At 44.1% G+C, this 12,829-nt stretch overlaps 1 protein-coding gene across 3 annotated transcripts in view; it reads left to right on the top strand.

The window, feature by feature from the left end:
* SDK1 (sidekick cell adhesion molecule 1) overlaps positions 1-12,829 on the top strand; it is a 647,669-nt gene that overhangs the window by 619,436 nt on the left and 15,404 nt on the right. For all 3 annotated transcript variants that reach the window (XM_075117600.1, XM_048867100.2, XM_075117601.1), the window contains 2 exons: positions 8,303-8,467; positions 11,111-11,248. In XM_075117600.1, the coding sequence (XP_074973701.1) occupies positions 8,303-8,467; positions 11,111-11,248 (303 nt within the window). The remainder of the gene's footprint in view (positions 1-8,302; positions 8,468-11,110; positions 11,249-12,829) is intronic.

Here is a 12,829-nt window from a genome sequence, read left to right as displayed (position 1 = left end):
TGTCACCAACAAAGCTGCCAGTTAAGGAACTGATGTTATTCATAATTTAAAATAATGGACATGTATGCAGTCCCTTTAATGCAGAAGGATCCTCAAGCACTTTGCAAATTGTATGTTTGAGGATCACAGATCCACCACTGAAATACACCTCTTCTGGGCAGAATGCAGCAACTATCCTGGATCAGTAAGAAAACATGGCTTTTTGCAGTGGACGTACAGAATAACAACATCTCCGATTCATTCTACAGGAGGAATGTGATCAAGACAACAAAGTTATTATGTCATGGGATCTTTATTGACTATGGATACGTCTGCACTTCGAGCTGGGGGGAGACATCCCCATGCTCGCCCTAAAGTTAGAGTGTAGCCACAGCAGCACAACAGGCTAGCCGCCCCAGATACATGCTTAGGGTCTCTGACAGGCAAGTATTATCCATCCCTCTACTCGCACTGATGTGGCTACATTTTGGTTTTAGTGCGCTAACTCAATGAGAGCTCGCGTGGGTATGTCTCCTCAAGCCCCGAATTCCAAGTTTAGACACACCATATAAGGGGTCAAAGCCTCATTTTTGTATCTGCTCTGGCAGATGGCACCTTCAGCCGTGTCATTCTAACTAATGCTGGATGTTAATTCAGACCTGTGTCAGAGAGAGGAGTGCCACCGATGGAATTCCACTAAGGTTTTTCGTTGGCACTCTCCCAGTACTGATTAGCTAAACCATAGGCTGAATTATTGTGATCTTCAGCCCTAGGGATATAGGCTTCCCTCATGAATTCCAAGGTTCCACTGTGATTCCATTACCTTTTCCTATTTTCAAGGACTCAACCTTGATCATGGTTTTCAAACAAAACTAATAAAATGCGCACATTCTTCAAGGATTGGAGTGTCCAAGTTTAACAAGGCCTTAAGTGGACTGGGTTTGGGCCTTGCTGCTGCCTCAGTTTCCCCTTCTTGGGCTTCCCAATAACTGCACCCAGACTTCTGTGAGTTGAGCAACAGCTCATCTTGGGTGGGGTGGTTTATTAAAACAGTGCAGTTTAAATGTAATATTAAACTAAAACAAATTACCTCTCCCCCTCCATTGTCTCTTCAGCCCCTTACTGGTCTCACCAGTTCTTTCCACAACCCAGTTCCTGCTGCCTAGCATTTCTTCAAGCCAAGCTTCTTAAAGCTGTTGACCCTCTTAAAGTTTTTGTTCCTGACCCCATTGCAGGTAGCTCCAGCCAGGCCTTCTCCTCTGGCTATTGGGGAGAGCCTCTTTCCCACTCCTCTCTGACCTTGGTCCCCACTGAATCCCCGCAACATCCTCCTTGCAGGTGTATCTCCCCCATTACCCTGGTGTCAAGACTTCAAATCCAGCTCTCTCACCTCCCCAAATCACTCAAAGCAAAGGTACTGTCAGATTTATCTCAGACTCTGGGCTTCTCTGAAGAGACCTCCCCTAGGTCTTTCTTAGTCTCTATTTTCCCTCTGGCTAAGGGAGCAGACCCACTCTTATAGGAAGCCTCATCCCCAGATTGCCATCATCAGATATTCAGTCACCTGACCCAACTACTGGCCCAAGCCCAAACTCATCAGTTAGGACCAGACAAGGCACAGGTGGGGCTAAGTCAAAAGCCCTTAAAGGGTCCATCCTGTAACACTCAGACAAAACAGTCATTGAAGCTTGTTAGCCAACTTTTACCAGTCCAGACAAATGGCGCTCAATAAAACAAGAGTATTTGAGAGCGAGGCCTACATCCCACTTACCTATCACATACTAACAAGAAAATGTTAAGTGCTGTGCTGAAAAAACAAGCGTACATAAACTATAGGAGATCCATTAGCTTCAACCTTCCTTTAAGATATCCTGGTGAATCCACTGTCACTCACATCTTGCTGTAGATGGCTAACCCCAAGCTCTAATGTGTTCCCCTAACACTGTGGAAACAAATTACAAGACTTCAGAAGGAGCATTTCCATGTAAGCAGATAACACTGCAGTGCGATGGCTACACCACAACTCCCTCTCATTGTCATGCGTGGCTCATCATTTAAGTGAATGTTTTACATTCACTGCCTAGGGATTCATAGAACGCTGGCGCTTTGTGCGGAGAGAATGATCCTTCCAAGGCAAGCCTGAGCCACATTAACTCATCCTGGCCCTACTCTACTGAGCCTGCAAACAAACAGGGGAGAGGTGAGGTCTCTTAGTGCTCCTGCTCTCAGGATCTGATTGTTAAACCATTTAATTCCTCCTCAGATTATTTTAATCCTATTCATGCTGCTGTAGCATGTGAACTGGCCATTTGTATGCTAGATTCCAGTTATTAGTTCTGGTTGAAGCTGTAGAGAGCGTGAAATGTGATCCAAGTGAGGAGAGGGACTAATTGCAATGTTTGTTTATTTCATGCAGGCTTCAGCTTCCTTTAAATATCTCATTCTTCCTCATCTCTGCATGCAGGAATTTGCCATCTGAGTTTAGAGCTCAGCAAAAGAAGGGGGCTAATTTCCACTGCCCATGCTGGGCATTTCAGAAAAACATCTTTTTTTAATATAATGCTAAGAAGCTGTTCCTGCCTTCTGGGTTGTTACTGAGCAATGAAACGCAGGTTGGAGAGACTTTTTGGTTTTGTTTTTAAACAGTTGCTGTTTCAGAGAAAAGCAGTTGACATGTGCCTTTCACATACAAAGCAAGAAAGGGGAAGTCTCCATCTTTCTGTGACCAAGAACAGAAGCATCTAATAGGCAAATAAAAAGCTTTAGCATGATGTCAATATTTAAACACTGTGCCATTACCTTAGGGCTTTGGATCTCAGGTGTCATCTATTATAGGCCTCATTACCCAAAACATTAACTGCCGTATCATCTCATTTATCCTGCTGTAGCTCTCTGCCAGAGCTGCCTTCCACCAGGGAAGGAGGGGGCTTAGAGTAATAAATGCTGGCCTCTGCTCTGAGTTGCCACTTCATCAGGTTGTTCTTTGCACTGCTCTGTTTCAAGAGGCCCTTCTGTCCTGCTGCCTTTTTCTTTTTATATACACAGGTAAGGGTATTTATCCTGCCTCTCTGCTGTTCCCCTGGATCTATGTCAGGTGACCAGCCTGCCTACCTCCTCCACATCTAGCATATAATTCAGACACTGGCACAGAACAGGCAAAGCAACATTTTTTCAGAGATTTCAGGGCAAGTGGGAGAATTTTCAGAAAAACAGAGGTCTCTCCCCTCCTGCCTCCATTCTGTGGCAGGAGAAATAGATTCCAGCTCAGTTCCTCCTGCGTTACAGTAAATTCCACTGAGAAGTCTCTGGTGCACTCACAGTAAATATCACCTAGGCCACTTGTGTAATGTGTATCAGATCATGCCTTCTGCTTTTATGTGCAGAGAACAGGCAGAGAATGGCAAACCTGTCCAAACGGCCCTAATTTTACCACAGGGAAGAGTTAAGTGGTTTTATCTGCGTTCTGCGACACTGTGGCATCCCGTGTGCTTCCCCTCCATGTGGCTGGAGACTTGTGGCTGGTGAGGAGAGGGGTGTAGTCTGGGGAGCACCATTTTGCACAGAGTTGTCCCCCTCCAAGCCCACAGCTTTCCTCATGGATGATGTTGCAGACTCCCCGCCCCCTGCTACTGGCCTCCCAAAAGGTTCCTGAGGGATCCATGCTGCCATGGATATATGGAGGGAATAGTACAGAGGCATTGTGCCTTAATGCCTATGTTGGCCTGCTGCAGATGCTCTGAGATCTGTGGGATTTCCTTGCAAATCATAGGATATCTCCAGGGTAGGCAGGCCATGGATCTGCCTGCTTTGTGGGACAGATACCCAATGCCCAGGACAGGATGATGCAAAGTTTCCTGGTGCTGACCTGGTTTTTCCCTGTAGGAGGGCATGGCTTAACCCTATAGTAGGAAAATGCATTTAAACATGCTTCCAGTTATCGTGGTTTCTAATATAGGCCAAATAAGCCCCCAATTGCCATGAAGCCCATATTTAGAATATAGACAAATCAGGCAAATATTGTATCTTGTCCTCAAAATTACTCTTCCCAGAGGACAGACATTTTCGGGAAGAACCCTTCCACTCAGCATGGGGGTTTTCCCTCCCATAAATGACTGAGGCATTTTGTTTCCCGGAGCCCTGTGAACTGATCTCTCTCTAGCTCGTCTCTGGTCTCTTGAGTAATGTTTCTTTTTTTTCTTTTTTCTTTTTTTTTTCATTTTCTATTTATTTTTAAGCAAATAAGTAAATTTCTTGTTTAACATGGACACAAACCAGCAAAATTCAGTAAATTCAAAGTGAAGGATGCAGCTGCATCTCTGGCTCCTGCCATGGGGCCTTTCATTTGCTCCTGCTTCCGAACTGCGTGCAGTGACGGTTTGTCAGCCTTCACTTTCCATTCTTGTCCTTTTGTTAGTTGGCATCATAACCCAAACCTTTCCCTTTACTCAAGAAATTAACATTTTAATCTTGTCATTTGTGGGATGAACACTGACCAAGTACAGGAGGCCCTAATGATCAGTAGCTTCTATTCTTGCAAATCTCCTGATGTCTGATTACTAGTAAGTTTTATAACACAGCTTTCCGGTTACACAAAGAGAGAAAAGCTAGTGTTTCAGAAATGAATAATTGACAGGTTTCCATCTAGCCCAGCTCCAGCATGCCAGTCATTTGTCACCTAGCCTGTCTTATAAGAACCAGAAGCCTCTGTTACTGACTGACAGTTTTATGCAGCATAGAGACCCTGATTAATTGTCCATGATGTCAAGCTTTTGTGTTGGTGTGGTGTCTGTTCGAACACCTGCAGTGCACAACACTGCTCACCATTTCAGAGGAATAAACTGTGTGCGTAGCCGAGGCTCAACATGACGATAGGTAGGAGGGGTTAGTGTCTTTTAGAGCGATTAGAGCCTTCTCGCCACACACATGCGTATGCCTCTCAACGCTGATGGAGAAATCGAAGCTTGAAGATAGAGATCAGATTCTTGTGTCGGCAGGAAATGAGGCTGGGCCTTGATGCGGTGTAGCATTTATAAAAACAGGAAGCAAAAGAAGATTGATTTTTCAAAGGAACTCTCCTTTTGGTGTCATATATTTACCCCTCCTATCAGATTCCACATACACAATGAAAGGTAATAAGAATTGAAAGAATGGACAGATGTTATTGAGGCAAAAGCAATTGAGAGTGATATGACTGCATCCCCATCACCAGCTGTGCTGAATCTCACAGTACGTTAAACAGGAATTGAGTGGGACCAGCTAGCCTTGCATCTGTTTTGGGGGTGTTAGTCAGTGGTGCAAACTTTGCTTCTCTCATTGGTTTCTCTGCACTGATACACTGTTGAGCTATTAGTTTTTGGCATGCAAATCCTTCCTTACCATGACCTGTGTGGGAAATATTGTGTACAGTATGCTAATGATTTTCCACTTAATACAGAAGCCAATCTGCCCCCTCCACCCCCCACTTAGGTATCTCATTAATGAATTCTCTCTCCCATGAGCTGCTGACATTTATAGCAAATGTGTTTTGGGGAAGAGGGAAAGTTAAATGCAATGAGGGATTTCATAACTACATGCAGCGACATCGGATAGCAATTTTTGCCATCAAAATAAGCTGTCTTTTTAACCCGACTGTGCTGTCCATCTACAGGCAGACCCAAGTATTCCTGTCAGGAATAGGACAAAGTCTTGTTGGCCAGGTCTTAGTCTTGAAAACCCAAAGGACTGGATTGTGTCTGGTGTGTGCATGTGTTGTGCATTGCAGAGAGAACAAGGAGCCTTCCTCCACTTTCCTGCCTGCAGTGCATGGGTTAGCCCCAACTGCAGTCCTTCCTAGCATTGTGCAGCTCTGCGTGGGCTGGTTTCCTGTAGGGCACAATCTGGCCCAAACCAAGGGTAGTTTGAATCTGGGTTCTATTTCATACAGCTCCCCAAAGTTTGGAATGGGGGATGTGAGGTAAATGGCTCCATTTTGGCCCAGCTTCAGGAGGCAGTCCCCTTAGGATTGGAGCAGAATGTGAGCCAAAAGTGGAGGCGGTCAGAGCAACTGGAATTTCTCTGATACGGCAGTTCTCTGAAGAAACGCCCACCAGCAAACTTCCATGGATAACCTGATATAAACTTGCATCTGAAGGGTTTTTTACCCACGAAAGCTTATGCCCAAATAATTCTGTTAGTCTTTAAGGTGCCACCGGACTCCTTGTTGTTTTTGTGGATACAGACTAACACGGCGACCCCCAATACCTGATGCAAACTACAGCTGTGTCCTCTCTCTGCCACCCTCCCCAGCATGGTCCCGGGGCAGGGCAGAGGCAGAAATGCCACCATCAGTCCTCAGGGGGTAATTTCCCCTTGGATGCAGGCTGCACTCTGAGGTTGACTTTCCAGCTCCCTGCAGCAGCTCTGTTGAATTTAGCACGCTGTCTATACAAATAATTTCATGGACTATTTTAAGAACAACAGCAAGAGAGTGGTAGGTTTGTTTCTGTTGAAATTAGTGTTGGAAAAATCGTTATTTATGCTGTTATTTTTTTCCGCCATCTAAGCAATTTGCGGTGCAAATGAATTGCTTTTAAAGCAGATCACAGTGGGCTGAAATTCTGTATCAGTATTTACAAATGTGTTTATGAAAACTCATTCAGTTCTAGCAATTATGACAATATTTTATAGAATCAGATGCAGGATCTAGTGTCAGTGATTGCAGCAAACGTTCTTTGAAAATGTATCCACACTCCACCCACTTCAAGTAAAAAAACATTCCAACCATTTTTTATTACATTGTTAGCTTTGCATGGTGAAAATAATCTAGCTTTACACTGCCCTACATATGGGAAGTCAATATTTTATCTTCTGTTTTACACACATTGTAAAAAAAGTAATTCATAACAATGGTACTTTATGATAACTTCATTAAACTCTGAAAATGCTGGTGAATAATGTATTGGTCTGAATTTTAAACATGACAGAAAAATTGCCTATTCGTTAGTATTTCTCAAATGTGGACAGAATAATAAAATTTTCAGCCTCCTTGTTCAGTCCACTTGGGACTGCCAATCATCTTGATCAGAACAGGTGCAGTGTGGGGGACATGCAGCGCATTACAAATTAGTATTTACTTATGGCAAAATTAAAACATTCACATGGAAATGCACCTACGGCATAAATCATTCAGTTCTGCCCATTATTTTCTGTTGCAAAGGAATAGGCTAAGGGCCAAATTCTGCTTTCACTTACACTGGTGTAATTCTGGAATAACTGCAGTGACTTCAATGGACTTGTGAAATCTAGAGTAAGTGAGAACAGATTCTGCTCCTGACATTGCAGCATCGGAACATGACACCAATGATAATGCGGCTGGCTTTTACTTTACTATTATACTGGTGGCACCTCTAGTCAGAAGGAATCATGGATGTGGTAGACTCTCCATGCAGAGGGCTTTCTTTCAGTGCAAGCATCTCATACACTGTATTTGTGCAGACTTTGTCTTTCTATTTTTATATTGTCATTAAGACATACTGGGGGGGGGGGGGGGGGGGAATGGAAATTAATTACCAAAAATGTTAAAATAAAATTAATAGTCATTGGGCCAGGTCCTTGAAGCCATGCCAGTTTACATCCGCTGAGGATCTGGCCCATTGTCCTCAGCGCTGCAGCTCGAATGCTCCTGTGACAATAAGCACTACTCCCCAACACACAAACGGTGCCTATATTTCATCAGTGGGAAGTCAATGGAAGCGGTAGGTTTGCCGGTCGTCTCTGGAAAATAGGCCACCTAGCCTGACATTAGGGTCCAAAATTCAAAATTGTTGGCCAGAGTTTTTAATCACAGTTGTAATTTTTTATCCTACCACTGGCAGTGACCATCTTGTTGAAAATGACCTCTTTTCATTGTGCTTCAAGTAGATATGAGAATATGACCTACGTAATAGGAAAACAATGCGATACACACTCTGGATGATTATCAATATAAATATTAGTATGGCTATTGAATATCTAGATTATCTAATTGCGCACATCTGGGGTATAGAACAGGGAGGATTTCGTCACACTCCAAGTTCTATCTGTAAGTTTCACCCATGTGAAGGTTTCACGTTTGGATCTTGACATAATGTAAAAGTAATCACAACCTAGAATGACTGTGGCTCAATAGCCTACCACATTGGTTTGATTTATTTGCTGTGTTGGACAGCAGTAGTTCAGGTATGCACGGAAATTGCCTCATGTTGAAACACATGATTAATAGCAACTCATTTCCACAGAGCAGGAGAAAGAGTGTCCAGTAATAATGCTAATGATGCCCTTTTTTTTGTGTGTGCTGTTTTCCTAGATGAAGGACTGTGGGATACGTTTGTGAAGGATATCCCCCACAGTGCTACCTCCTACACAGTCGGTCTGGACAAGCTAAAACAGGGGGTGAGCTATGAATTCCGAGTGGTTGCAGTAAATGAGTTTGGCTATGGAGAGCCAAGCATCCCATCTGCAGCAGTATCAGGTAATTGTGCATTCTGTATTATACTTTCTCCACTAGGCTTCCTTTGTGGGGAAAGAGGAGAGAGAAAACCAGAGCCAACAGTTAAAATAAAGCACTGAGGCCCTTCTTAAAAACTGTGCTACTTTTCCTTTATGCCATGAAACCCCATTGAAATCATGTTAAAACCAGTATGATGCAATGATGAATCAGATGCTGATTTTACAGTGGGCCTTTCTCCCAAGGGAAACCATTTTGTAGGAAAACAGGGGCCTACCACTTTAATATTTGCTGAAGAAACTCCCCCAGGAGTCCACATGTAAATTAGCATGTATTGCAACATGACTATACAGTTTGTGATTTGTTAGCTTTTTCCCCCTCCTCAATTCCATTTCTGTTTCCTCTCTTCACCTGGGTCCATTCCCTCCCCAGTCTCCTGGGGTAGATATTTCTATGTTATGTTGTATATATCGCTCTCAGAAATGTGCTAGGTGAAATTTACTGGCAGAGTAAACTGTATCCTTCCATTGTATCCTTCCGCTGGCAATTCAAATTCTCTAAGGGTCCTACCCAAAATGCACTGACCTCAATGGAAAGACTTCCATCACAACATCAGACCCTAAGCCTGTATGGGTTGGATTGTTGATGTTCTTCACACACCTTCCTGCCAGCTCTGTTGTGGTTATCCCCAGTGTGTAGAGATGTGGCCTGAACACTCTTCAGAAATCTCTTTGAACTCAGAGTTCAAGACTTGCCAGAAGGAGAGTGATGGGACTTTGTGAGGTAAACTAGGCTGATGCTTGCTCTGTTCCATTGGTATCCCTGCAGCTGGAGTTTGGTGGCCTGTTGCAGAAGCAGGAGAAGCGGCCCTGGTTAAGGCCTTGCACAGGTGTCTCCTTACCCTTGCTTCCTCCTTCCAAGTTGCTTTTAGGCAAACTGTTAAAACGGCTTTGTGATTCAAAATTCTGGAGCTTCCTGGGGGCCTGGCAGTGCCAGTATCTGAAGCAGGACTTATCTCTTTGCTCCTGGTGTAAAGAACACAAATATCCCACAACAGTTGCCCAGCAGAAAGGGGAAATAAATGGTACTATCGCTGTTGCTGTTGTGTTCATTCCCTTCTTTGTCCCTGGGTAACTAACCACTTAGCCCCTATGAACTACCTCTGGATTTCCGCGTGAACTGTCTCATTGCATTCCTCTCCAAGCACAAGGGAGAAGGGGAACCCACTTCACATATTAGCGTGTTTCTCCATTCTGTCGTTTCACACAAAATCTAAAGGGATGTTCTGTAGTTGGAATCCTGTCAGCCCCGCTATCCTCTCTTCCCATTAGTAGTTGTTTCCTCTAAGGAGCTCATAGAGTTTCCCGTTCGTATGTTCTCCACTTGAGCAGAACAATTTAATTCACTTCCTTTTGATGCTCTAAAGTTTATCTCAAATTGCAGCCTGAAAGAAAGAAGTTTCTATTGAGACTCACAGGCTTAAAAGCTGTAAAGCATTACAGGCTAGTCAGCCTCGCTGGCACAGCTGGATGGTCCATTCAGCCCCCAGCCTGGCCTGTACCACTTGTCTTTTTGGCTTTTTTGGTCCGTGCTGGCCTCCCAGCAGAGGGTTTTCACTGCTACAGAAATTCCCAGTGCCCTGGGATGAATCAGGCCCCCCACATCATAAGGCTCATAACACGGCTGAGTTTAGATCCAGGGAATCTGGGCAGTAAAGTGCTCTTCAGAGCCGTAAGAAAGCTAGGAGAGTGTGTGTGGGGGGGCTGCTGGCGGCCCCTGCTGCAGGGAGCCGAAGTTCACCACTGGGGGCAGCTGCGACTCCACCATGGGCAGCTCAGTGGTCTGGGTTCAGCTAGGGCTTTGGTCCCAAGTGAAATAGGTTTCCTGGAATCAGCCATTCGAGCAGGTATTTCTCTGTCTCACTAACTACAATGTAGTTATGCACAATTGATAATCTATGCCCTAGTGGGAATGCTGAGATGCCCTGGAAAAGGGGATGACTGGAAAGGAATAATAATAATTAATAATTAATAATAGTTACCACTTTTAACCAAGGATCTCAAAGCACTTTATAAAGAAGAGTAAATGTCATTTACCTATTTTGCAGTTGGGGAAACTGAGGCATGGGTGGAGTTAAGATGGGCCACATCAAATCTGTGGATAGGAATAGAACCCAACTCTCTGAATAGCCAGGGTGCTGCTGGTCAGGATGGTTTAAACTGACAGCAGGTGAGGGATAGAGCTAGAATAGCAGGGATGTTGAGAGTTTGGGTTGAGGCACATTGGCACTGGAGAGTGCTTGGACATTACCCACAGGTACCACCTGTATCTCTTGCGAGCGCTGTTGGGTGATGTTCTGGGAAGGCCCAGTCCTCCAAGTGAAGTGACATTTGAGGTGAGTCAGCAGGGCTCTTTTTGGATCCAGGACTGGAGTATCAGAGGCCAGGAAGACCTGGGCACTTTGGAATTGCTATGGGGGAGAAATAGGCACAGGACCTTCCTCTGGCACTAATCCAGCCTTTTAGCCCCACCCTTTCCTGAGAACTAACAGGGATACAGATTTCAATGGGGAAAAGGTAGGGAGATGTTAGTGGGGCTTAGGGGAGGAATGTGTAGGAATTGTTATTAGGTGGAGGGGTCCTAAACCTTTGTTTATTCTCTCTGTAGCCCAAGTGGAAACCCCTTTCTACGAAGAGTGGTGGTTCCTGCTAGTGATGGCTCTGTCTAGTCTCATCCTCATCCTGTTAGTGGTGTTTGCATTGGTCCTGCATGGCCAGAGCAAGAAATACAAGAACTGCAGCACAGGTGAGATAGTGGCTCCATTTCAGTCCCTCCCATGCCACTGACATTCTTTTTCCATTTGAACCAGTGACTCCAGCAGCGTGAAATCTCTCGCTCTCTGTGTTTCTTTGGAGCAACCAATCAGGTCTTTTTGATCTCTAATCTGGGAGAAATGGCTTGTGCTTTTCCATGGGTACACCCCGTATAAATATTTGGTGGAGGGATGTATTTACAAAGCACGGATGGTGCTGGGAGTAGATAATATCCCATCGATGATAAATGGTGTATGTGGGTACCCCATGTCTCACCTCTGTTCGTTAGTGCTATAGTTGTCATGGCAGTGGGGTCTAATGGCTGACCTGAATTGGACTTTAAGGCACTATAATATAATCTGAGCCCCAGGCCTCTTAATTTGCCTTTAGGAGTGATTTTTTGACAGTCACCTCTCTCACAGAAAACAGGACCAGCTGGTCCATCACTAGGAATGTTTAAAGATCCCCCTTTCAAATCCCAGATCTCTGGCTGTGGAGCTTTTAAAATAATTTTTGCCTTTCCCCCCTTTAGTAACCTGAGTTCTGGCAATGTTGTTGGTGTGCATGTTTCTCCAAAATCCAGGAGACAACTACGTTAATTTTCAGGTGCTAATCAGACTAATCAACAGGAGCAGGCAGCAGAAGTCCCAGCTCTCCTGATGCTGAGGGGTTGATAGAATAAAGGGATATGGAAGGAACCTCCCACTTCCCCTGGCAGCATTCAGTGGTTCAGCCCAAAGGAAAGATTTATTTTTTCTGTATAAATTCACTTCTAACAAGTGTTAGTAAATCAGACTTTATCCCCATGGGATTTAAAATGTATGAATGCCATGGCATTTTACAAAGCTAATACTATTACAGATTCCTATGCATGGCACATAGAAAATCTCTCATCTTCCTACTTGTGCTCTACATTTGGAGGACAGACATGAAAAGACAGTTCTGATCTGCACCTTCTGATATCCATGTTCACACTGAGCCTTAATGTAACATTGTAATTGAAGCTGAGGATAAAATACCTGTCTACAGCAGACTGGCAATATGACACCAGCCTTTCTGCCCAAGATACCAGCAGAGCTCAGACCTGTGGAATTACACACTATGAGCACAGGAAAAAAATCTCTTGCCATGTCTTCCTCTCTTCTTCCCCTCTGCCCCCCGTCTTTTGTCTTTGTTCTTTACTTCCATCAAGAGCTCTTTAATGACCTAAAAATCAAAAAGGAATCATACAAGAAGTGGGAACGTGGACAAATTGCTAAGGAGGAGAGCAGAAGAATAGCACAAGCATGTATGGACAAAATGAGAAAGGCTAAGACCCAAAATGAGTTACAACTAGAAAGGGACATAAAAGGGAATAAGAAAAGGTCTTTAATACATTAGGAGCTAGAAAAAGATGAAAGAAAGCATAGGTCCTCTACTTAGCAGGGAAGTAGAGCTAATAACTGATGACATCAAGAAGGCTGACGTGGTTAATACCTATTTTGCTTCAGTCCTCACTGAAAAGGTTAATGGTGACCAAATACTCAATACAATTAATATTAACAACAAGGGGGAAGGAACCAAAGCCAAAGTA

The sequence above is a fragment of the Caretta caretta genome, chromosome 10 (assembly GCF_965140235.1).
Source record: "Caretta caretta isolate rCarCar2 chromosome 10, rCarCar1.hap1, whole genome shotgun sequence".
In the NCBI taxonomy this organism is placed as follows: domain Eukaryota; kingdom Metazoa; phylum Chordata; order Testudines; family Cheloniidae; genus Caretta; species Caretta caretta.
The sequence above is the reverse complement of the archived record's forward strand: the minus strand, read 5'-3'. Positions and strand labels throughout refer to the sequence as shown.